The 27,711-nt window shown below is 40.9% G+C and overlaps 1 protein-coding gene across 1 annotated transcript in view; it reads left to right on the top strand.

The window, feature by feature from the left end:
- The first annotated feature begins 1,204 nt into the window (after positions 1 to 1,204).
- LOC149806727 (actin-2-like) overlaps positions 1,205 to 27,711 on the top strand; it is a 58,739-nt gene continuing 32,232 nt past the window's right edge. The window contains exons 1-2 of the mRNA XM_089956938.1: positions 1,205 to 1,399; positions 8,949 to 9,017. Of these exons, the coding sequence (XP_089813064.1) occupies positions 1,274 to 1,399; positions 8,949 to 9,017 (195 nt within the window). The 5' untranslated portion in view covers positions 1,205 to 1,273. The remainder of the gene's footprint in view (positions 1,400 to 8,948; positions 9,018 to 27,711) is intronic.

The raw sequence follows: 27,711 nt of genomic DNA, 5'->3' as shown, positions 1-27,711 counted from the left end.
CTAAACAAGCCGGATGGATATGCTACAGTGATGTCCCGGGAGTTCTTGCGATACGACGGACAATTTATTCTTATATATTTTTCAGAAGAAAGCGTTGAATGTCCCACGATTACCATGATTGTGACCAAACTCATCTACATGAAAATAGGACAAGTACAGTTTAAAGATTAAATGAGATATTTGGTTTAAAACGTTTGGAATAACAGAAATAGCTAAAGGTTATTTTTCCGCACTTTTTAAGTACCGAAGCTAATCAAGTCGATATGCCCCTGCATTTGGCACACAGAACAACGAGAAATATTATACGCTTGGAACTAATCACACTCATCAAACCCGTTTGACTTTCAGGACGAAATGTTAACATTTTGCCGATCCGATGAGGGACATTTTACGCCGTTGCTGTCGAAAATTTCGCCAGTTAGTTCTGAATCACGGAGGTATCAATCCTTTGCAGGAAGCTTCTACCAGAACTTAAACGTGTGGATTAGTGTACCGAAAGAAACTGATGCCCGAGAACGGAATACCCCGTCAAAGTTTCCTTTCGGTTAGCCTTCGATACACCGCCAAAACTTTGCATTGGTTCCATTCATTTTGTGAAAGTGAAGATAAATCTCTCCAACATGCTCGAAAAGGGGAAAAAAAGAAAACTAGATGTTTTATGTGGATGGCTCGGATTTAGAAAACCCAAAGATCGTCTATGAATGCACGGATGTTGACATTTATATATAGTACCGTACAGTCATTGCTACGATGGTCTTACAACAAACAAATATGAATATATACCTGAATAAACAGGTGATTTTCTTTGTATCCAACTTCTCTGGTTGGTTCTCTAATGTAAACAACTGGTACACACATGGAGAAACAAAAAACCGGCAATATCATGCGAAATTCCCAATTACACACTGAACTTAATGCATAAATTCGATTGAAATATAACATAACCAGTGTTTATCATGTAACAGTGATGTATATACAGACACATTAAATAAGTGGCGTTATCTGTGAGTTATTCCGTTCATTGGCGATGGCAGGAGATACCACATTACTGTTCAAAGAAAAATCACTCGACCTACATAAGTTGTGTCATTTCCTTATATGGAAAGGAAATGCCTAATATGTAATCGAAATTTTATGACTCTGATACGGACGGTCACTATCTTGTCATGCATCAAGCGGGTATAAAAGACGGGCCGATTATCATGATCTCGGCCACTTCAAACTCGGGCGCTTTACATATTCTTACGCTCCGAACTCGAATCTAAATTCCGTAATGGGTGATGAAGACGTAGCCGCTTTAGTTGTTGACAATGGATCCGGCATGTGCAAGGCCGGTTTTGCTGCTGATGATGCGCCAAGAGCAGTATTTCCCTCCATTGTGGGAAGACCCAGATATCAGGCAAGATTTTGTAAATGAATTTATCGCTGTAGAGTTTCTTCAGATTTACGTACCTTTTTGCTTCGTGATCTTCCAAATAGTTTTCAAAGACCTAAATTAGTTTAATGAGAAAAAGAATGAAAGGAATGAAGGAAATACTGCATGAAAGTGTCTGTTTTGGCACACAAGACAAAAATGTGACAACACGAAATAACCTTATCGGTACTGTAAATATACATCTATGTATATGCGTTGTCGGATTTATAGATACATCACACTACTTTTGTTTTGGCATCTTTATATCTAATCAGAATTGTTGGATTTTGTTGTTCTTGATTTGGGGTTTATATTGCAACTTATTATTGCTCTTTTATTTGAAAGCCATGCTAAACTTGACCTTTTAAAATTCCTTTTCGAGATTAGATGAGACTGAGAGATTATTAGCCGTGTCAAAAGTAGTGAACGATTAAATATAGTTAACAAAATATGATCAAGAATCCTTAATGATGCAACGATAAGAAATTGGCTTTAAATGAAACTTATTCGACAAATATGAACGCTGCAACTTCATTGTAGGAGGGCTTGCCAGCAAACAATAGGGGCGTATTCCGTAAATTCTCTTCTGCAGTGTTTGGGTCACGTGATCGACAGGGTCTAATAATGTATGTCTGCTATTTGTAAATGGACGATTACTTGTACTACTTCATGTAGTGTCAGTGCTAGGATTATAGGAGAGGATGTATATTTTTCATAGAGTAGTTGTTAATGTTTTCTGCAAGCTGACATATTTTTATGTCTTTCTTATAAAGTGATTTTCCTACGAAAACTCAGCGGAGAATTGTCGATCCACGGCAGAGGCGTAGCTATGATATTTTGCGCCCGGGGACGAACTATAAAATTGGCGCCCCAGCCCCCTCCCCGTTTAATCACATTTTTGAATATTACCCTTGTTTACTTATTATAATGTAACGTTGTAAGCCTCATTTTGGCGCCCCTGTACCTTGGCGCCCGGGGACATATGTACCCCCCTGCCCCCCCCCCACCCCAGCTACGCCTCTGATCCACGGGCAGCTCCTGGCAAGCTTTATCGCATACCCAGGTTGACCCAGTAAAGATCAGAACCCACTCAGACTGATGAGAGATGTAATAGTATTCGCACATCTTCTTGTTTGTTCGTATCCATGCATGGATTTTTTTAAAAAGGCGTCAAAGATATAAAGAATGAAAAAATAACTTACTAATTTCATTTAACATTTATAACTTCTGATCCCAAACATTGTCAACTTGTTGGCGTTTCGAATCAAAAGTTAGTTTCTTTAGTAACGGGGCCGAGTCAACCGTAGTTATTCTAATGGACTTCCCGGCAGCAGTCTAATTTCCAAGGGAAGTAGTTGAAATCCGTAAAATCACCGTTTGACTAGAAACATTTGTAAATTGTTGTGATTTTTCTAACAGTCGTTCGATTGCTCGCATAATCTTTTAATTATTGTGACATACCATAATGCAGTCCTGTTCAACCTTTTTGACACCATGGGCCAGTGAAAAATGTTTTTCTTGAAGCTTAGGGATGCAGCAGAAAACTAAAAAGCAACGACTCTATAACTGTTCGAGCTCTGGCGGTCCATTTAAAATAAGCTTGCAGGCCGCATGCGGGTGGCGAGTTGGACAGCACTGCCATAATGGATATATACGGAACTATAAGTATGGTCAAGATATGAACGTTTTGTTGGGAAAAGGTCAGAGGCTTTTATTAGATGGGGGTTTATAATAGAATAAATGTGGTATATTATCAAGCAATATGTGTGATACATTTATACAAGAGTTCCTCCTGTCTATTCAGTTTGTTTTAGAAATATTAAACCTAGACATTGCAAACATGCCGCAGACAAGTTTTACTGAAATAAACTATTATAGAAACCAGAAAAGGACAGGGGTCAGTCTGTTTGCTTCTTTCTGTTGAGAGGTTATGTTTGGTTTGAAACGACAATAAGATAACAATGTTAGGGGCCCCATGGCTATGGAGGGGGATTACCACTATACCATAATTCTATGCGTTTATTTTCTAATTTTCCTTGATGCATTATTGTAAATATCTACTTGCAACTGCTACTTTCATAATTCTATCCATGTATATTGTATTCTTCACTGATGCAAATTGTACGTGACAGTTTGCAAGTGCTACTTTCCTTCTACGTTATTGTAAATGGCTACTTGCAAGTGCTACATTCATAATTCTAGTTATAAATTTTCTATTCTTAATTGATGCAAGCTGTAAATGGATGCTTGCAAGTGTTAAGATCTACTTGCCTTCTGCGTCATTGTATCTTGCAGTTTGCCAGCTACTGACTTCTGTAGTTTGCCGTATGAAAATGCTATGTCATTTATTACAAGTTTTGTCAATTCTGTCTATAAATTTGCTATATTACAATGACATCATTCCAGCTGCTATTTTCATACAGATTTGGCATTGCAACAATGTAAATACTAAGTTAATCAGAATGGTCTTTGTTGTCGAACTCGTGTAGCCATCTGTTGACATAATGACATACTTGAGATTATCATGGCATTATGACACCAGACAGCGCTTTACATTTCTAAAGTTTTTCTGTTAATGCTCTCAACAGAGCTTTATGGCATTCATTTTGTGTCGATAAACATTGCAACTCGTTCAGTCCCCTTTTTTAAGGTGTACGTTAGCAACGAAGTTTGAATCGTTCTCTAAAACTATATGCTTTCTCGAAGATCTAATTGATTTATAGCACCTCGCGAAAACGAAAAAGCAAAAATTACAGCAGGGTGGTCCATCTTCTTCAACCTAGTTTTGACGCACATATTTATTCTTTCGTACTTTTCTTAACAAGCTTTCATCAGACGGCCAAGGCCCGGCCCTAGGATGTGCGGAGCCCAAGACAGCAAACAGTGCCGAAGGCAGTATGTGGGGCCCAAGGCATGAGCGTGGCCCCACGCAAACATATTGCATTGCGGAAGTGATTTCCTGAAAACGCCGTGCCCAAGGCGGTTGCCTCGTTCACCTTTCTCTAGGGCCGGGCCTGAGACGACCCCTAGTTGTAAGGATCGTATTGTAAGTCACCCATTTTGATGCACCTCACAGACGTTGTTATTGTTGTTGTTGTTGTGGGGTTTAACGCCATTTTTCAGCACACGATAGGCTATACATGGCGGCCAGTATTAATGATGGAGGAAGAACCCGGGAAAACTAGCACTAGCACATTTACGAGCATATAACAGCTGGCCAAATATCAGATCTAAATCATTTGGTGGATTACACGCGAATAATTCACATGTACTTGCAAACAGAAATAAAGATGACGGAACCCCCGATTGGCAAGCTGTTTCTGTTCATACAGGTAATTATCAAATTGAACAAATCAATGATGAAATTCAACGGAGAATCAAATCATTAACTGGAAGAGAATCGAAAATAACTATTTCAGTTCACGAACCGACGTTATCTTCTACGATAGAGATAAAGTCTCCAGATTACGTTGTAGATATTTATCAATCGTCAGTAGTGAATGGGGACGCTTCAGCGACAAGGGGACTTTAATGGTAAAATAGTGAGTTTGCCCTTTGGCGACAATGGGAATTTAACATGGGGAGCACAGGATAGGCGTTATAGCGACAAGGGGAATTTAACATGGGGAATACAGGACTGACATTATAGCAACAAGGGGAATTTAACATGGGGAGCACATGATATGCATTATAACAACAAGGGGATTTTAGTGTTAAAATAGGGAGGTTTGCCTTATAGCGACAATGGAAATTTAACATGGGAAAATTTTGAATGCCTTATAGCGACAAGGGAAGTTGAACATGGGAATAGATGGTGGGATTATAAACATATATACAACATTTTTTTTAAATTTTTTTTTTGAAAGGCAATGAAAGTCAAGGTCTTTTCAAGGCATTGAAGGGGCCCTGAAAAGGGCCTTTGGGTTTCTTCTTCTTCTTGTTCTTCTTTTATTTTCTCCAGTTCTTTATCCAGTCCCTGACTTTTTTCCACTATTCCTTTCTTCTTCTTCTTCTCCTTCTGATCATTTTCCGGCATCCAGTCAGGATGACCGAGCGCTCTGAACTTGGTCTGTATCTTTATCCAATTATTGTTAAGCCGCTCAAACTCTTTCTTTTCCTTTTTGTTTTCTTTTTCTTTTCTTTTTTACTCCATTTCTCTTTGATGTTCTTGACTTCTTCCTCCATTACCATTCTCATGAGATCTTCCCCTTTCTTCAACTTGTCCAATTTTACCTTCATCCATTGCGTTCAGTACAATAGGTTTTCTAGGAAGCACCGGACTTGGATGACATGATCCAGCGCTTCCTTCAAACTTCCCACTCTGATTGTTGTTGTTCTAGGGTTTAACGCCATTTTTCAGCACACGATAGGCTATACATGGCGGCCAGTATTAATGATGGAGGAAGAACCCGGGAAAACCCCGGAAAGAACCACCGGCCCACGAAAAGCTACTGGCAAGCTTTCTCACATACCCACATTGGCCGAATCCGAGACTCGAACCCACGCAGACAGAGGCGAGATGGCAGTGGTCCGTAACTGAGAGCGCTTCAGACCACTCGACCACTCGGGGCCCCACCTCACAGACGTCTATCTTTTCCTGTGATACTATTGTACATAAGCTCCCGCGAAAATAATATTTCAGGGCAACATCAGTAGCACATAAACAAAGTTTATAGATCAAATAACATTTTAAAAAGTCAAGCATTTCTGGAGGTTTTCTTATTCTTATCACAATCTCCAGTTTGTAACATATTGTAACATATTTTGTCGCAAAAGCCGAAATAATCAACTCGTGGAAAATAATCATCGTATCATGATAAAATGTTTACTTGCGACAAGAAGTATTAGAGTTAGTGTATGATTGTTTCACAATACTTAATTTGCATTTTTAATGTACAGAACCTCAACTTTTGAATGTATTTAAAAAATTTAAAATAAAACAGCAAAAAAAAAAAAACCAGCGTTGAAACTGGTTTGCATCCTTTAAAACTTTTGTCTCCAAAACTGGAAATAATCAGAAACAAAAGACGATGCTATAGGAGATTTTACTTGTATTTATTGTAATTCGGAGCATTATCAAGTCAATTTTAAAAAAAATTAGTTCAAGAATTTAAAAAATATAAATCTAACAGTCTTAGGTTGTAGTTATTCAGCTGCTCTGTGTTCCTTTTTTTTTAAAAAAGCTCTGAAATAATTTTTGAAATATGAATGTAGTGAGGAGGTTCCGACTTATTATGCGTGCTGCTCTTCGCAATATAAAAGTAGTTTAGTGAATTACCTATGGTCAGAGAGAGAAAGAGAGAGAGAGAATGCACCGAAACGGCATAATCATTAAATTTGTACAAATGTATCCTAAGTCGATGAATTTTACTGATCACTGTCTTTTTATTCGGTTTGATTGAATTTAATTGCCTACATGTTTCCTGGGTAAGTTGAGGGTCATTCGAGACAGTCTTTTGCCGTTTTAGGGAAGTCAAGGGATCTCTCATTTGGTGATTATTACCAACATGGGGATACAAATCTCCTCATCTTACTCGATAATTATACAATGCAGGATTACTGATCACTTGATTCAATATAATTGTATACATGTATCATGGGTATGTGAGAGAGTTTTCGGATTGACTTGTGCTAACCCCATGACTTTACACTGTTGGATGTCTGATTCATGCGTAAGTTGCTGGATATAATCAAACATAAAATTGCTTGACAGATATGGGGTGGCAAACAAGTGTTAACAGACATTGCCTAAACTTTTAGAACAGTTTTTTCTTTAATAGATTTTAAGGAATAGCCCATTGAAATCTTGAGCACGCACACATTATGGTCAACAAGAAATGATTGCTTGAGTTGGTATTAGGTAAAGAACCGACAGTCTACCATTTTTCTGTTAAATGGCTTGTCAAATGGAGGAATATGTTGCAGATAAGCCTTAGATATCTTCGGATTGGGAGTTCCTACCATTTGACAAGTGTGACAAGATCTATGATACTTATAAACATCACTTTTAATTTTCGGCAACACAAAATGATTCAGGATCTTGTGATAAGTCTTACTGACACCAAAATGACCAGCTTAAGAAGTTGTATGGGCTAGACTATGCATGTCCTGTCTATTTGACTTAGCAACAACAATTTGATTGCTCACTGACCATTCATCACCAACAGGTACATCAGGTGTCTCCATTTTCTCATAATGACCCTATTTTTTACAAAGTAACAAGCTGGTACTTGTGTGGCTTCAATGTCAGCAATCCAGTGTTGTGTGATCTCTGTGGAATAGTACTTGAGAGCCTAGAACTCACATTAAAATATATGGCCTGCTTATAAAGTAGCTGTTACTTTCTGTTCAGATACAACTTCAGACAGAAATTGGCTAGTAGTTTCTATTATTCTGAAAAGAAACTAACTTATGAATCTCTCTCTCTCTCTCTCTCTCTCTCTCTCTCTCAGTGATTAAGTCATTTAAATAATGGAATCTACTTTATCCATTGTTCCACTGCTTTTATGCAAGAAATAACAGGCCAATTTAAAATTTCATCGCAGGTTCATAAATATAATAGTTTTGTGAAGGTAAAAGCAACTTATTTTATTACCCGCAAAAAACAAATTCTCCAAAATGTGAGCATTTGTGTACAGTGTATGTATTGAATACAGATTCAGTAATGGAATGTTCTTTGGGATTAATTCTTAAAACCTTCACTATCGAATATAACCTGACTGTTCTTGAGGCATAATTTACAAAGACGTGTAGTATGCAAAAGGAAATATGTCTCGGCCAAGCCAGAATTTATAGTTTGAATTCCTCAGAATTTACAATGTATGTGATATGATGTGATTTTGATTTTTAACGTAGCTTTAACAATTTTTAACAATGTTTCAGTCATATCGCTACGATGTCTGCACTGTGGCAGTTTGTAGTGATGTCTAGTACTGGGGTATCATACCGCAGATAGGTAGCATGATGTCCCACCTAGTCACATTATCCTGACACCAGGCCGACCAGTCCTAACACTAACCTCTTAATGCTGAACGATAAGTGAGGCAGCTGTTAGTACCACTTTTGTAAGTCTTTCATATGACTCGGCCGAGGATCAAACCCACGACCTCCCGCATCCGAGGCGGACGCTCTCACCACTAGGACACCGGAACGGTTACAATTTATGAGTTTATGTCCAATCCAAAATCCAAATTGTATGAAAAGCTTATCTTATTCATGTTTTATTCTTTTGAAAGTGAAAAACAAAAGGAATTGGCAAATAAATCTATAAGAAAAGTGCAACAAGACAATACAGGTATGTGTTCCTCATAATTGCCTATCTGTATGGTAATTTTTCTTTTAGACTAATTTATCTAACATTATTGTTTTTATGAATGCCGGTTTACATTTTATATTTATTTTTCTCTAATATTTACTATGAAAAGTTAGACACAGGACTGTATTTAGTTTTTATTTATTTATTTTACTTTATTACATAGTTTTATTGTACTGATATTATTTGCATTATGACAATATTAAGTTATATTTTGAACAGGAAACAATAAAGAAAAACTTACAGGCAAATGAAAATGAGGGGGTGAAGGACGCAACAACAGCCGGAGATGTGAGTAGCCTTAAAAAACTTTAAACGTTTTTAAAAAAATTATTTGGGGTGGGGGTGTCTTACTCTTAGTCTTCTAACAGAAAACAATCACATCTGTAGAAGATACACATAAAAACTTGTATTAATCTTTTTAACTACTACATTCATTTCATATCCACATGTATCAAGCAAGTTTGGTACTGTATTGTAGCGGTAATACCTGTAATGAAAACAAATTGAGGTGGTTACTGGTAGCGGTATCAACAGTATTCCGTTCAATATATTATATTTTCATAAATGCCACAAAAGCAGTCTGATGTTTTTTCAGTAAAGTACCTTACAATCAATCATCTTATCTGTACTATAAATATCACTTCATATATGGATGAATACGATTTTAAATTTTAAAAAAAATATAATTTCCAGTTTGACATATGAGGAAATAAAGCAAGTCCTAATTGTATGAAAATGTTCTTTATGTTTAGATATAGAAAATATATTTTACTGTTATAAGTTATTTTTGTAGCATATAGCTATGCTAAAGTATATGCTTTGTATGTGATGTCCTTGGTTCAAGTCATTTGTCTCCTACTATTGTGTTGGAGATTTAAAATGAAATTGGAGATATGAGACTCTAGTCACAGACAACTAAAGTCAATACTTGCTGGTTATTGCATAATCATTCTGGCCACCATACATATAAAGGAATTCGGTATCGGTCATAAATTCACCTTCTTGTTATATATATATATATATATATATATATATATATATATATATATATATATATATATATATATAGAGAGAGAGAGAGAGAGAGAGAGAGAGAGGGGCTACTGTTTTTGGGACAGTCTTAGGGTATTTCCTTCAGCAAGTATCAACAAGAGAAAAACATCTACTGATCAGACTCAGTATATATATATATATATATATATATATATATATATATATATATATATATATATATATATATATATATATATATATATATGGTAGAATTTCACTGATATTTTTATTTGGTTTGATTTTATTTAATTACCTACATGTATCCATGGTAGCTGAGGGTGTTTCAATCAACATTTTGTTGTTTTAGGGTAGTCACGGTGTCTTTCATTCGGTGATAATTAACAACATGTGGATAAAACTCTCATCTTACTCGATAATTATAAAATGCAGGATTATACTGATCACTGTCTATTTTAAGGTTTGATTCAGTGTAATTGTATACATGAATCCTGGGTAGGTGAGAGTGTTTTTGGACAGTCTTGTGCTAGCCCCATGACTTTACACTGTTGTATGTCTATATCATGCATAAGTTGTTGGAAATAATCAGACATAAAATTGCTGGACACATTTGAGGAGGCAAACAAGTGTTAATAAACATTGCCTAAACTTTTAGAGCAGTTTTCGCTTTAATAGTTTCAAAGGAATAGACTATGGAAATCTTGAGGACGCACACATTATGGTCAACAAGTATTGCTTGCTTGACTTGGTATTAGGTAAGGAACCGACAGTCTACCATTTTTCTGCTAATTGGCTTGTCAAATGAATGCATGAATAGGTTGCAGATATGCCTTACATATCTTCTAATTGGGATTTCCTACTGTGCGACAAGTGTGACAAGATCTATGATACTTATAAATCACTTTTAATTTTCGGCAAATAAAAATGACTCGGGAACTTGTGATAAGTCTTACTGACACCAAAATGACCAGCTTAAGGAATTGTATGGGCTAGACTATGAATTTTTTTGTCTTTACGACTTAGGGACAACAATTTGATTGTTCACTGACCATTCATACATCAGGTGGTCTCCATTTTCTCATAATGACCCCATTTCTCGCAACGTAACAAACTGGTGCTTGTGTGGCATCACATTTTTCAATCCAGTGTTGTGTGATCTCTGTGGAATAGTACTTGAGAGCCTAGAACTCACATTAAAATGTCTTGCATGCTTATAAAGTATATATTACTTTCTGCTCATCTATCTTACAACTGCAGTCAGAAACTGGCTATTGGTTTATATTATTCTGAAAAGAAACTAAGTTACTTATTAATCTCTCTCTCTCTCTCTCTCTCTCTCTCTCTCTCTCTCTCTCTCCTGGGTGATTAAGTCATTTAAATTATGGAATTTACCTTATCCATTGTTCCTAGGCACATAAGTAGTATATAGGGACGATTCAGGGACTATGGGAGTTATCATTAAAAACACCCCTGGGACGATATAGGGACTATGTAAATTTAACATGGAGAAAACCCCTGGGACGATATAGGGACAAGGGGGAATTAACATTAGGGAATAGTTCGTGGGACTGTCTAGGGACAAGGTTAATTAACATGGGAAAAAATCGTGGGACGATATAGGGACAAGGGAAATTTAACATGGGATTTTTTTTTTAAAAAAAAATAATAAAAAAATTAAAAAAAAATAAAAATGGGGTAGGCAATTGAAAGTCAATCTCTTTTCGAGGCCTATGAGTGGCCCTGAAAAGTGCCTTTGGGTTTCTTCTTCTTCTTCTAACTCCTTAACTTCTTTATCCATCCTCTTATTTTTTCCATCATTCCTTTCTTCTTCTTCTTTTCTGTTTCCGGTATCCAGTCCGGGTGACCCATGGCTCGGAACTTCTGTTGGATTTTCATCCAGTTAGCGTTTAGTTTCTCTAGTTCTTCTTTTTCTTTCTATTTTCTTCTTCTTTTCTTTCCTTTGACCACTTTTCTTTGATCTTCTTGACCTCTTCGGTCAGCACATTACTTCTTCCGCTTTCTTAAGCTTGTCTAAACCCCACTTCACAAAAGACCAATCTGTCCATTCTACAATGTCTTCTAAAAAACACCTTACACTCGTCACATAAACTATGGCTTCTTTCAACTTGCCCACTTTCACATACGGTGGGTTAATGAAACCTCTGATTCTCTTCTCCTCATCCTCTATCATTTCTTTCACAATATCGATGGCTAAGTGGAGGCTGGTTACTTGTCTTGAGACGAAGTCTTTTGTCACTGCATGCCTCCATTCCTGTTCAAGCCTTTCTGCTACATTCAATCCATCCACCATCCAATACCAACTTCCCATAAGGTTGTTATACAAAGCTGAAGCTGTTGGCATCTTCTTGTTTGCTTATTCCGTGGAATGGGCTCCAATGGCAAACACTTTTAATTTTTATAGTTAAAGCGTGGACGTGATGGCAAACATCCCCCTAAAACAAAATTGATCTTACCTAGATCATGACCAAACAACGCGCGGACGTGAAGGAAAACATCCCCTACTTTTCTCATTTCATATGATCTACTATCCACATACGTGAACCAGCAATAAACCAACCCCAAATCTACTATTTACACACGCAAATCATTAAAAATAAATCTATAATCTGCTATTCACACAAACGTACGTGAGCGCTTACACAACCCCATAATCTACCATTCACACAAACCTACTTGATCACTTACAAACACTAATACATACACTCGCAATTAGAAAAAAGAGTCAGTGTTTATATTCACACTACTCTACATACACACATTGGCAAATGGATTGTTATTTCTTTTCTAGAGTATTGGGTAGCCCTGAAAAGGGCTGTTTTCTTTTTTTTGAACTCCAGTGACACCTGGTTAATGATGGCACCTTCCAGGCCTGGCACCACACATACATCTTCTTCCCCAGTCTCCTTTTACCTTTTATCTTGGGAGTGCAGAGGCGGGATAAGTGGCTTCAAAATCCCAATTTTCTGTTTCTGGGATTCTGAAATTTCCTCTCTCCTTTTCCTCCTCTTCTTTTTTTCTTCTTTCCTCCTCCTCTTTCAGCCTTCCCTCTTCGACAATGGCCTCCGCGGCCAGTTCATTTAACAGGCGCCTGGCATATTCCAGGTGCATCTGGAGTTCTAGAAGCTTTACAATTCTGGTATTCATTGTCTTGTTAACGAATGAACAGGGTAGCTAGACTGCCAAGCGATTTTCAATTTATAGTGAAAGCGCGGACGTGATGGAAAACATCCCTTAAAACAAAATTGATCTTACCTAAATCAGGACCAAACAACGCGCAAGCCTAAAAGAAACACTCACTTTTTTATACTACCCATTACTAATTTAAAAATTTTCATTAATCACTTCAATATACTATCCACATACGCAAAGCAATCCAATCAAACCCCAAATCTACTCTCCCCACACGTCAAACAGCAAAAAAAAAAAAAAAATCATCTTAATCTACTATCCACACCAACGTACGTGAGCACTTACAAACACACAATCCTATACACAAACACATACTCTCACACTATAAAAAAAGAGTCAGTGTTTATATTCACACTACTCTACCTACACACATTAGCAAAGTGATTGTTATTTCTTTTCTAGAGTATTGGGTAGCCCTGAAAAGGGCTGTTTTTTTTGTTTGCTATGGCAATCTTTTAGTTTCTAAGAATGCGACGTCCTCTGAGGATAGACTTTCTGACGATAGGTCTGCTTCTTCGGAAAGAGAAGAAGAACTCTTTGGTGTCGATACGACAATCGACAAAGCCTCTGTCAGGTTCAGGTTCCTGCTGCTGCTGCTGCTGTTGTTGCTGCTGCTGTCTCTGAAGTCTGTACTTCTCTGTCCATTCTTCTTTCTCCTTGTTCACTTCTTCTCTGAAAAGCTCTTCTATCAGGTTTTCAGTGACTTTTAGCATTCTCACATTCTCTATCTCTTCTGGCTTCGGTATCAGGCTGTGTCTGACCCTATGCAAATTCACGTAGGCTTCGTTTAGCTTAGCTAGTTTGGAGCACATCTTCGTAGGAGGATGAGTCGACATTGGATGGTTAGACTGGAAACTGCCACGGTTTTTAAAGTCAAAGCGCGGACGTGAAGGAAAACATACCTCCACGGTTTTCGAGCCGCAACGTTCAATGAGTGTCATGAGAGGGATAGTAAGAAGTCAAAGAGCATGAATCAACATTCTTATAGCCAAACAAAAGACAAAGCCATTTTGTCTTCAAAACACAACATTTTTATTCAAAATCACTTAACACTAACCAACAACTCTAACATTTTTAACAATAATTCAACAATATAACATCAAACATTTTTTCAATTCACACTCTACTTTAAACAGGGCTGACAACGTTGTGAATGAAATTGTGATTTCCACTGTTGGAAGTCATTAGGCCATTGATGGACACTACGTTTCCTAGCTTGAGACAAAAGATAAGCATAATAGTCACAGAACCATCGATCTACTTTCACATCGTTTCTAGAAGAAGAACGAGGATCAAAATGAGTCACTAAATGTTCTAAGGAATAGCCCAGGCTGCGATGATGCAGAAAATACACACAATATTGTCCACACACCAAGGAATCTGTGCCTTGTAATTTCACATTATTGAATCGGATGGTCTGAGCATTTCTTCTCATAAAGTCAATGATATCGTCTTCCAAAGGAGGCAATCCATACGAATCGAAATATTCCACACATCCTTCTTGAGGAAAGTAGACGGCTACCCAGTGGGTTCCTGGGAGATGACTGTCGTCCGTGTTGATCACATAAGCTTGATGATCTTGAGGTTTGCGATGAGGGAGTTCATCTTTAGCACAGACGACAGGATTCCAAGAAGCCGTGTACGAACTGTGGTTCAAAAGGTAATAAAGTTCCCAGGTATCCATGTTTTGTGTGGTTTTTTTTCTTCTTCACAGGTAATAATAAGTCATCAATTCGATCCTGACTTTTTGCTTGAAAATGTCTGACAAATAACCGTTTCTTCGTTTCGTCTCCCCACTCTGATTCAGGACAGCTTCGATACGATGAATCTCTTGCGTGGTTAAATGGTGGACAAGAATGTTCACGCAAGTCTTTATACTACTGATGCCACACGACTTCGTCCGAGATGAGACTCCAAGCTTCGTCCAGATACTCGTCCAATTTTTCTTCTTGACTCAGCATCAGGCATTTATCGTATTGAATTTGACTGGGATGATCGTTTTGACATCCATAGCAATCTTTCTTGATCAATTCCGTCATCTTTTCGGCCAAGTCTTTGACAAAACAGGAGATTAAATGGGCTTCTTGTTCTGGCCATCTTGACTTCATCATAACTTCATCGTCTTTGTCTTGGGATTCTCCTTCCACGTTCTCCTCACATTCCATCTCCAAAGTTTCTCCACTAGGCAAAGATGGATAACAGTCTTCCATGGCTTCTAATAGTCTAGAATGACTTCTCTCAAACTGTTGATTTCAATGGTATTATCGAATTCGGCATACAGGAGGACGTTCACCGTCTCTGTTAGATTTGTAGTAAACTGAATTTCCACACGAATCTGACCAGATTTTATAGGGTGGAAATGTTCCTTGTCGCTGCCTTGGTCTGGAGTGAAATCGAAAGCCCACAAAGCGTAGCCTCCTGCGTAATCCTCGTACGTAATGCCGTGACTGGTGTTGGTTCCTAACTGACCGGTGGCTTCGTACAGGGACATGTACGACCTCAAGTAATTCTTCTTGTCAAAGTTAGGTTCGAAAGGTCGGGTACACAAAGTCTTGCCATCGCGACTGACTTCGATCTTGGACACGTCAAAGTGTTTAAAGCGGAAAGGATTTTTAGCCAAAGCTCCGTTGAAGGCTGCATTCTCGACGATACCAAGGATCAAACGTTTGGGTAACTGTCCTTGGAACAGATGATCTTCGATCATGGATCGCAGCCCCGTAGGAATGGTGAAGGTTTTCACTTCCACGCGTCGTATGTGATACTTGGCGGTCGTTCTGCTCAACGTCTGACTGATGTTGTTACCCACTTTAGGTAGCACTTCCACACGTCGTACGTAGAGCCTGGCTTCCTCGATGACAGTTTTTCAAGCACTAGTACCTATCAAATGGAAAGCGGTACTACTACGATTCAGTCTCAGGAGGAGATTCACTCCGTTCAGCAAATACTTTTCTTGCAACCATATGTCCAAATGCAAACGATCCATCAGTTCTAAACTATCTCTACTTTTGATTCTGTCTCTTCGTTCTACAAATCCCGCATTGTGTTCTTTGGTTGTATTAATTTCGAATTCTTCAAACTGGCCTGCATCGTCAGCTTCCCATACCACACAGGCATTGAGATGAGTGTTCTTGGCGTCTATTCCGTACGTCAAGAGATTTTCCAGGTACGCTCGATAAAGGTAAGTATCCATGCTGCTAGTAACTAGTTTGTTATTCAAGTGCAAGTCCACTCCACTGAACAAGGAATGCATGAAATTGTTGACGGGAGCTATTACCTCATCACCATCTAGGGGCGTATTATCCTCATCGACAACTTTGACTTTCAGATACAAGTAACTGCTATTCAGATCGATGTAATCTTCGGGCTGTCCTTTGATTTCAAACTCGATGGGAGCTGAGGCTGTCAAAGAGGAGACGGGGTGAAATTCCACCCACTGGGATTCTTGCATGGTCATCATGGTGGGGGGCATGGCAAACAGATCCATTTCCGACTTGGAACAAACGCAAGATTCTCGGTGCATCATTTTGTTCTTTCTCAATAATCGAAAACGTCTAAGTCTCGAACGGTCTTCTTTTCTTTGTCTTTCTAGAAGTGTGAAGTCTGGTGAAAGGGTGTTTTCTTCGTCGTCTCCTTCTGCCTTGTCCTTGCTGAATGCCTGACTCGGTAGCGTGCAGGGCATTTATAGGTGTGTCTCGTCGGCCCAAAAGGTCTTTATCCGTTTGAAGCAAGATATTTTTGTCTGCCCTCATGAAGGCTTCTTTAGGGTTTTGTTTGTCGATGATGACATTTTGGAGAAATTCTTTGCCTTGCGTCAGTGCCGCATCTTTCAAGGCGTGCAATCCGCGTGTCACCATCGGTTTCAACACGGGGGCCACCGAACGAAAGGCCGATTTCAGCATATCTCCTAAACCGTGTCCTCGCTGTCAAGCAACCCCTCGGTACACTGGATACATGACTTACGAATCGTGAGAGAACCGTTTTCGAAAATGGAGTTTCACCGTGACTTTTCCTTTGGTGAATGGAATATTTTGTCCCAAATCTCCTTTTATAGCAATGTTGACCGTGTCCAAATACGACTTGCTGACCGGCAAATAGTGAGAATGTACAAATTCGCGGTGGATGTGGTAAGTGTTTCCACCTTCCTCGTCAGCGACCGTGGCAGAATCCACTTTGAAAGGAATGACACACCGTAACGGTACGAAGTTGTGTCCCACCACGTTATACTCCACCACATCGGAGTACACAAACATCAAATTCAGTCCTTGGTTCAGTTCTACCGGGGCACGAAAAAACTTGCTGAAAGAATCGTTGTCGTAAATAACTGCTGATTCGCCTTTTTGTTGTTCTACTTTCTTCCTCAGTTCCATGTCTCCGCCCAACATGTCAAACAATTCAGGACAAAATAAAATGGACACGATTTTACTCCCGTCAAATTTTATCAAGAAGCCACGAGCTGATTTGTGGTATTCCATAGTGACACTTTTTTTGACACTTTCCAAAGCTTTCAGAAACACGGCATTAAACCTGGAGGCAATGGTGCTCACCAAATGCTGACCACTAAAATAATAGCCTGGGGGAACGAACAAGTGATAGGTGGTGTACTTTTGATTTTTTGTGCCAGGGGTTTTCTTGTCATATTTGCCATGGGTATCCAAGTACTGTTGCATTTGCCCGTCATAAACTTCCACATCAAAAAAGTTTTGATTGGGAAGGACATTGAGGACTTGGGTCGGGTGAATGATTTCCACTAAAGCCAACTCCCAATGGGCTTCATGATCTAATGGGATGGCCTGAGGTAATTTGGCCGTGTAACAGCACAACATGTTGTTGGGAAACACCTCCATAGAACTCTCACTAGGTAAGGTTAAGTAAAATTGGTTTTGGTGACTCATAATTCCAGAGTTCTGTGGCTGTCCGAGGGGTTACTGTACGTCAGAGGCGCGTCTCCGCCCAAAATAGGGTTGTTGTAGTGATTGGAGTGGTGACTGACACTGGCACTGGACACAAGGTTCCCCTGGTTCCCGTTGGAAGAGAATTTCAGGGAGGGATTAGGAAGCAGGTAACCGATGCAACTGCTCAATAAAATGGTCCACAATTGTTTGTCTCCTTGTTGCAAACTCAAATTGGCGATGGCTGCCCCGATGACACAATACACCACGAAGATTTGGCAGAAAAAAACGATTTGCGTTTTAGGCACACGTTCTCCGCACCACACCCACAAAGGTTGTTTTTGTAAATCTTGCAGAGAAGAACTGGGTGAAGGAGTGGTCGACGTAGCTGCGTCTGTGTGAAAGGGCATGATGGTCACTTCTTTTTATAGTCGATGACTTGCGAAGCGTCGATCCAAGAATCAAAACTGGGTGGATATGCTTTCCAACGTACTTTGACTTCTTTGACACGTCATTTGCCCACTTTACGGGTTCTGCGTTCGAGAATGCTTTCGATGTCGTACACGTCATCTTCTTTTTTGGTGACACGTTGTAACTCGGGCAAATAAAACGTTCCTTTGAGCACTTCTACGTTCATGTCTTCCAATTTATAGACGGTAGGATGACGGCCATGCACTCGTCCAGTGACACGAAACAGTTCGGTCGCCCAGTTAGGTAAGTAACCTTTGTCGAAAGTGCGTTTGGTTTTGCCAGTGCGCACCCAATCTCCTACGGTCAACTCTCCACTTTTCTTGGGGACAGCCCTTGTCGGGGACGTACCAAACAGGCGCTCAAACACCAACACTTCGTTGTCGGGAGTCACTTCTTACGGGGCACGTCCGATGCTTCGATGGTAAGATTGGTTGTACGCTTGCACCAGGTGCGGTAAGATGTCGATGTACTTCAGAGTGTGGTGATGCGTAAAATATTTCCACATGCGTTCTTTCAAAGTACGTTGAAAACGTTCCACGATGCTGGCTTTGGTTTCGGGATTCTCGGTGGTAAAAAAATGAATGTCACGTTTCTTTAATTCTTTTTGGAAAGCTTGGTTCAGAAATTCGGTACCTTTGTCCGTTTGCCATCGAAGAGGGTGACGACTACTTTGTTTCATCACCCGTTGCAGGGCCCGCACTAACTCGCTGCTCAATTTGGAAGTCAAGAGCACGACCCAAGCAAATTTGGAAAAGACGTCGATGACACAAAACAAATATTTGTAGCCGCGATTGTAGCTGGCCAAATGAGAGACATCGGCTAAATCGGCTTGCCATTGATGATCGATGCCTTCCACTTGGGTGCGACTTCTGGAAAACTTGCGTCGAATGGGTTTGTGTAAAGTGTAGGTAGCTTGTTCTTGTAACCATGGTTGCACTTGAGGTAAACGGAGACTTTTCAGTCGAGTTTTGGCAGCACGATACAATTTTTGAACTCCTGCGTAACCTGCAGGATGGGAGGGATCGTAGTAAATGCTGGCTAAGACGTTTTCCATGTGTTGGTTGGTGTGTTAATAAGGCACCCACTCTTGGAGGATGCTACTCTTTTTCTCTTGGGGTACTTTCTTGGATTGCAATGCTTTGCGTGTGCGACCGGCAATAGGTGTCGACGACGAGGAGGATGCCTGAGCGGGGGATACCGGTTCTTGTTTCACTTCTGTCTTCACTTCTGTCTTCACTTTCTTTTTCTCTTGTGATGAAGAAGGGGTGGTCATCATCTTTTTAATCCATCCAATTCTGGAGGTAGGTGGTGTTGTTAACTTGCGTACTTTTTCTGCTGGAGTTTGAAACCCTTCTTCTTCTTTTTCTGTCTTGGTCACTGGTAGTGTTGGCGGTACTGGTGATGGTGCTGGACTTTTCATCAAGGTCTTAAAATCTTTCACAGTGGGTAGAGCTGTTTCGTCTAAAGCTTTCTGGTGAAAGAGTTGTAGTCGTTGCAAGAGTTGACCGTACGTTTGCGATTTTTCTGTTTCGGACAAATCTTGGCGATCCATCAAGGACTGCAATTCGTGTTGTAACTGGGACATCTCGCTCAAATGGGGATTGGGAGGTAAATGCGGGGTGCGTTGTTCTTGCCAACGATGGTATTCCATCCATCGTTTGTAAGGCACTAAAGCTAGTTTTCGTCCTTCCATGGGGTTGTCAGGGGTCGATTCTGAGATCTTGGGACTTCAGAGGTCTTTTAATCTTGCTCCCACCAGTCCTCCGAACATGGTTCCGAAGATTCCTTTCAGCAATGGACCTAACAAGAGGGGTAAAATGCCTCCACGTTGGACCAACATCTTCTTCTTTTGACGAATGGGAATTTTCTTTTGAACCATTTGGCGCAGAACGTGACGATGTTTGCCTAAGCATTGTTTCTGGTGTTTGGACAAAGGGATCGTACCTTTCAACACATTCAAACAACATTCGCACACGGTATTGATGACCTCTTTGGAGGCTGATTGAATGAGTTTTTTTTCGTAGGGGTGGAGAAACTTTGGACAGGACAGATAACATGTCCCCATGTTTGACTAAACGAGGAGGCAGTCCTTTTCTTTTCTTTCCTTGGGGTTGTTTAGAAGAGGGATGTTTTCTGGAGGGTGACATCTTCAGGAGCACCAAAACACTGATACCCCGACATGGTCACAGACCTTTTTTATACTGGAACGCGTCGCCACTGATTGTCTTTACGTCGTATCAACTTCAGGACAGGCTTGACACGTCGTGCAGGGGTACGCAACGGACTAAATCGAGCCAGTTCTTGCTTGGACAAATCCAGTAAACTTTGTAACATGCCCGATCTTTCTTAGACTTTGATTTTGGGAGAAGGTACTTTGTGAGCAGCAGCCACTGCCACTAAATTGGAGGGTCCTGCCACTGGGGAAGTTCTTAGGGTCATCAACGGAGAAGTTCTTGGTGTGATCAACGTCTCCAAGTACTCTTTAGTTCTTGGTGTCATCAACGGAGAAGTGGATGAACGTGAGGCTGCCGGAGACACAGTCACCGCCGTGGCAGGTCGTGGTTTGCGAGTGTAAGGTTGCGTCCTGGCAGAAGTGCCTCTCTTGCGTCTAGTTTTCAACTGTGGGCGTTTCTTTTTCTGGGGACTTTTTCTCTGTTTCTTTTTCTGGGGGCTTCTTTTCTTTTTCCGGGGTGGTGTCTGATAAGAGGAGGGTCCCGCCACTGGAGAAATTCTCGTTGGGGACCTGGTCTTTTTCTTCTTTTTGCAGCTTCGTTTGACTTTTTTCTTGGGGAGAACTTTGGGGGCATTAGGATCCCATCTTAAGAGAGAGCGAATGATGACCCATCCTAGAGTACCGCTCCCTCCAGGTTTCAAAATGATTTGTTTTATGGTTTGAGTGTCGATGCGGGGATCAGCCAGTTGGGTCAAAGCGACTTTGTTTCGATCAAAAAAGCGTTTGGTTTGATGAGGAATCTGAATGATCCCTTGGAGTAATTGACGTGCAGTCACCGTGAACCATCGTAAGACTTCTTTGAGACTAGCTTCTAAGGCACGAGCTCGTGTTTGTGGATTTTTTTCTAGACTGATGCCATACAAGGCACGAATCAATTTGACGGGAAGATGCGACGTCATGTTCAAAATGTGTGTGAGACAGACGAAAAGGGTCTGAGGTTTTTATCGATTTTTTTTGTGGAGTGAAATTAAGTCGAGGACGGAGACGTTTACAGGACAGGTCCTCCGTCTTGGTACCAGTGGTGAAACAAGTGGGTACGAAATCGCAAATCCTCGGGGGTCGTAGGTTTCAAATCGACGAGTAAATAGGCGTGTGGAGTTTGAGTGGCATCGTTGTACGCCTGAGTCAGCCAAGGCGTTCCTAACTGTTTGGCTAAGACTTGCACTTGCGATTTATCTCGAGGGCTTTGAAACAAGACCACGTAATGCGCATTAAGACTGATGGTGCGATGGGCTTTACTTTGTTGAAACAAATTTTGGGTGATGTAAACGACACTGGCATTACGGTGATGTCCTTTGCGCGTGAACCACAGTTTAATTTCTTCTTCGTCTTATCCTAACATGTCGTCGAAAATGACCAAATGGGTTTGACGGGAGTCAGAGACGATGCCGTCGTCTTCTTTAGGAATGCCTTCCACAAACACGATGGAATCGCCTTGACTTTCTCGCAAGAGGCTGTACGCCGATTGCCACTCTTTGTAACACCAAACGATCCACTGAGGTGGCCGATCGATCAAATGATGTTTATGTTCGATCAAACGTTTGACGAATTCGGTTTTGCCTGAACCGCTAGGTCCAGCAATGAGCATGTTAAAGGGATGGCGAAGATACAAAGCCTCCCAACTGGCACGATCTAAGTGTTCGTCGATGACTTTGACAGTGGAGGAAGAGGGAGCAGAGACAGCAGAGGTAGCCATAGTGTGAGGAATGTCACTTGTGACACGAAAACAGAGAAGACAAGAGTTTATATACTTTTTTCAGGACACGTTTATTGAATGTTTTAAACATGAACACGAAAGACAAAAATACATAAAAGCCAAAGGCTTAAGTACAACGATAAGAGGCACATGATAACCATCAACGTGGAATAAAAACAAGTGTCTGTACAAAATGTTTTGGGTAATGTTCTGACCAGTTCTATAGGGGGTAAGGTCACACAAGTGTCCTCCCGAAAGGGTCTTTCAGGCCTGTCCACGACAGTCCTGTCCTGGGTGACGGGTTCTTCTGGCACCGTCACTAACACAGGTTGAAAAGTAACTTTTTTCTTTGGAAGTTGAAAGGAAGGATCACAACTCTCGAGCATACTGGGCCACTTCTTGGGTCCAAGCCTAAAAATCCCATTTTTTCCAGTCACGGACATCTGTCCAGTGGGGGTGTAAGTCACAAGCTACACACACATCGTCATACACGTCTTGGGTAGCTAAAAGTTGACGAATCTTTTTTTCTCGTAGAGGTCGAGAAGTATCCAGATGAAAACGTAAGGCTTTAAGCAAAACGAGTCTCTCGTGAACATTTAAAGGTACCACCTTCATGTTGAATGGGGTGGTAAGTACTGTTCGTAAAGAGTGCACAAAGAATCGGCTGGTAAACGAAATCCCAGAAAACAAGTCACTAAGACACACACTATGCGTCGTCCCAAATTGAATGGATACAGTTCTTGTAATAATCGATGGTAATGATCCACGGTTTGAATATGGTCATTGAGTTCCTTCCACGGAATCTGTTGAATTACATACGACATAAGTCGCGGCATGGCAGCCTGTTTTTATAGTCTCTGTGTTTTGGAAACAATACACGTACTTTCTAGCCAGAGATCTTCGTTCTCCAGTGGGGAATCTAACTCTTCCATACTGTAACCTAAACTTCAAAGTTTGTTTAGGAGTTTCCTCTTCCGCTAAGTAGATTCCACGTAAAATATGTTGGTAATCCTTTAACTTGTCTTCCTCAATGCGTTGCACTAGGTGAATCTTTGAAGTAACCAAAATGATCAACACGTGGATCATCGGGGCCCTGGAAGTATTGAACAAGGTCTGACCACTGAAACAGTTTCTGACGAATCAGTTCTTTTATACCATTCAGGTACCAGTGGTTAAAGATCTGGTGACGTAACGGATGCAATTGTTCTTTACGTTTCACTTGTATTTTGACCAGCTCTCGGTAAATCCTTTCTCTCAACTCCACAGGCAAAGCACGAATGTTCTCTTGTAAAGTATCCATGAATAGGTCATGCTAAATCCTCTTTTGTCTGACACAAGACATATACTGTTTGCACAGACATGGTTTTAATTCATTGTCAAATCTAAATCGTTTCAACAGTAATTTACACGTTACAATTCGTTCAGAAGTTTCCTCTTTCACTAAGTCGACATTGCGTACAAGATGTTGGTAATTCGTTAACTCTTCCTCTGGAATTGGATCCAGTACGTTTACAATGTAGTAGATAGAATTATCCATACCAAACCATTCCTTTTGAAAACCAGGGGGTCGTTGATCAATGTCTGTCCAATCGAACACTTTCAACTCAATCAGTCCTTGTATAGGATTCAGGTACCAGTGGTTCAAACACCGGTGACGTAACGGATGCAACTGTTCTTTACGTTTCACTTGTATTTTCACCAGCTCTCGGTAAATCCTTTCTCTCAACTCCACAGGCAAAGCACGAATGTTCTCTTGTAAAGTATCCATGAATAGGTCAGTCCGTACAATTCACAATCTTCTCCTAGAGCAAAAGTAATCCACATAGTGAGTAATTTCTGACCACTGCCATTCGGGGTAACGTCCAAGAATGTCACTGAACTCTTTTGATGTAAACGGTCTAAAGCGATATAATAGGATGAATGCACCCTTGACCCAAAGAAATCTAACACACTGGTTGACTTTTTTCACTTTCCTCTTATGAATTTCTCGACACAAAAGTTCTACAGTGACCCATTGAGATTTCACTCTGGCAAACCCCTGCCAAACTTCTTTGTAAATCTTCTCTTGCAGTTCTTTAGGTAATGATTCAATATCGTTTTTGAAATGAAGTTTAAATACTGGTCTCGGTGATGTGCAACATTTGACTCCTAACCAGTCTGGTTTCTTCTTCTTCGTCAACGACATAGTAAGTTACTTCAATGTCTCGGTCCCACTAAGGGTAAGTAATGACAATTCGGTGACCATCGAGCATGTTCTACGTAGGCCGAATCTTGCGGTTCCCAGTGGTGAAGTGACACACCGCAACTGAAGCACTTGACTTTATCTCCTTCGCCCAAGTAGAACAATCCGGCTCTGGCTAATTCTTCGGGGGTCGGTCCTCCCAGATACTTAGGCCATTTTCCTTTGAACGATTGAAGACGATTTTCAAAGTCGCAGTATTCCGACAAACGCACAGGAAACGAATATTCGTCTTTCACAGGTTCGTTTCGATGAGGGTTGGGTGACATGGACAGGAGTTTGCTCAGAGCTGGATGACATCCGTGGGGAGGTAGACCTGAAGGTGAACATCCCCCTTTAAAACGAAACCCAGTAAAATGTCCAAGAGGACGAGGGGCATCGCTTTCGCATCCCTCAGATTTGACACGCACAGCATCACTTTCCATGGTAGGGGTAGTGAGAACAAAGTTCCCATGATGCTTTTTGGCATCGCTAAGGTCACAACGTACAGCATCGTACTCATCGCAAGGCTCACAATCGCATTCCACTTCCGAAGCCCCACACTTGAAGTGTGCCTGTCTAAACTTGTTTTGTGTTTCTCTGAAAGTATTCATCTTGTTCGCTCGGTCTTGGTAGTCCCAATGAACTATCGATCTTGACCATAGCCCGTTTTTATACTAGTCGCAATGCAGTCTCAAGCTTGTACATCGTTCCTTTTTTATGTTTTTTACGTCTTGTTTTGGAAGGTACCGTCTCTAAGGTGCCGTCATCATTGTACCGTAGTGTCATGGGTGGAAAGGCCATAGAAAGGTAAGGGCAGTGCTAAGACCATCGAGTATGTTCCAGAATAGCTGAATCTTTATAGATACATAGATCCATTCGTAACTTCAGACCACAAGCGAAACACTGTACTTCGTATCCCAATTCTGACTCAGGTCCCAAGTAGACAAATCAAATTCTAGCTAAAACATGCGAAGAAGGTAATCCTTCCCTATCCGTAGGCCATTTCTGAAACGTGTCCAATCGACGGGCACAATCACAATAGTCAGGTAAGAAGACTGGAAAAGTGTAGGGTTTGAACTTGGAGTTCTCATCGGGTTTCTCACTCGATTCTTGCTGTGGCGAAGTCATCCTTCTGGTGGGTGGCTATCCGCTTACAACCAATGTTTTATACCAACATGTCCATACGGCAAAGTAAAGTGGTTGGGCAGTCGCACTCGCTTCTGGTACACGATTTGATAGACTTTTTCAAAGGCTCGACTGACGATGTGGTGAGTGGGTAAACGTACAATCTTGTTGGGTTGATAGGTGGTCACTTTAAAGTGTTCATCTTCTTTAGACTGCAAAGCTTCTTTCAATACGCCAAAGTTGACCACACGACTGGTACGATAATTCAGAGTCAATCCTTTCACTTTACACTTCGTGTGCACTTCTCCTTGTTTGTCCCGGTATTCGTAGCCGTAATTTTTTGAACCGCCACTGACGAAACTTAAAATCTTGTCGTCGGGATGCTCGTCTGTCCAGGCTCCGTGTCAAAGTACAGGACGCGTTCCCCTAACAGTTCTAAAGCTTCGTACAATTTTAGGCGAACATGGGCTATCACGTAAGCCGCAATGATGACATTTCCAAAGGGGTCATCTTGTACAAAGTCCAGATCTTCTTCGTAATTGACCAAGATCAAATCCTCGCGAACGACGTCCACGTGTTTCATGTATTTGGTTTTGTCGTGAATCATCTGAAAGTAGCGGGAAGGTTCTGTCAAATATTCCGTCTTGGGTAAACACGGTCGTTGTGCCATTTTACCCCACAAGCAATTTAACATCACTTTGGCAAACGATCGCCTGCCTTCGTTTTTCTCGATGTGGTCTAAAGAGATGCCTTCTTGTTCATAGTATTTCTCTTTGAATTTTATTTGGTCTTCGGGAGTGTGACACCAGGAAGGATAGCCGCTGGCTTCTTGCTTCAGTTTCAAAAAGGCATCCACGTAGTCGGCAAAAATGCCTTTCTGAGTTGGGTCACCTTTGTGGTATTGTTCTGTCTTGGGAAAGTGACAAATTTCGTACACTTCTAACAGTTGGTATCCCATGTCCAGAGCTTTGAACAATTCCACGCTGACCCACGTCCCCGTCAAGGCCCGTTCTTCCTGGGTGTGATGACAAGGTTGGTCTTGGTTGCACGTTTCGGCACATGTACGGCACAAAGGAAACATCAGTTTGCCTTGACAATGGTGAGGTAACACGGGATGGTACATGTTCATGGGAGGCAAAACTTTACACTTGATCAAGCCTTCGTATTGTCGAATGTTTTTCAGGTCGATGTGTTCCGTCAACAATTGCGGGTGCCCTGCAGGAAAGCGACAATATTTGCACACGTAGGGATACAGCGAACACACGTCCAAGTATTTCATTTCTTCTCCTTTTTCTTCGTCGGCTTGGTACAGCAAACAGGTGGCATTGGTCCTTCCTCCGTACAAACTATCCCTCGGGTTCAGGGGGTCCATGAACTGGTAACTTTCCACGAGGCGTTTAAACTCGGGATCGGTTTTCAAACGGTGATCGTATTCGTGTTCCCACATTTCCACCACTTGGTATCCTTCCTGTTCTAACTTTAGGCGTCGCTGACAAGTGTCCTGGTACAAGTCTTCCATGGTTCGTTGTAAAAACTGATTTTTAGTGCCACGGCCAGGATAACAGACGGGACATCCGTGAAGTAAGCAACCGTTAAACTCGTACACGATCTTGCGGTTTTCTAAGTCCCAACCATCGACCGAATGCGTTCCCATGGTCTTTTCGCCTCCTCCGTTGCGGGCATGCTGAATCCACTTGTCTTCCTTGTCGCACAAGTAATGTAACCAGCGTAGGGCTTTGACCGAGTGATGACGTTTGACATAGTTGGTCGTTTGAGGACTGATGACAGCCACGGTGTTTTCAGGCATGAAACGTTGCCTGTACACTAAGGAACACGCTTTGGCAATGGTGCAAGCTTCTTTCAATGGATCGACCCCTCCGTGTTCCATGAACAGTTCTCGAAATTTTCCACAACAACGTCGTAAAATGTCCACGTCGGAACGACAATACTTTAGCATTTCTTCCTGAAAGTCGAAAGGGTCCGAGGCGTGAGCCTGGTACCAAGCGTAGAAAGCTTCTCGTTGTTCGGTACGCATGTTGTCGTGGTCGTAATAGTGAGCCTCAGGCAAATGGGGTAGAACAGCGTGTTGATTGGCTTCCGTATTGAAAAAGTGTGGAAAGTACCCT

The sequence above is a fragment of the Sinohyriopsis cumingii genome, chromosome 1 (genome assembly GCF_028554795.1).
Source record: "Sinohyriopsis cumingii isolate HCF-2022 chromosome 1, ASM2855479v2, whole genome shotgun sequence".
NCBI classification, from domain to species: Eukaryota; Metazoa; Mollusca; class Bivalvia; order Unionida; family Unionidae; genus Sinohyriopsis; species Sinohyriopsis cumingii.
This window is presented reverse-complemented; position numbering and strand designations above follow the sequence as displayed.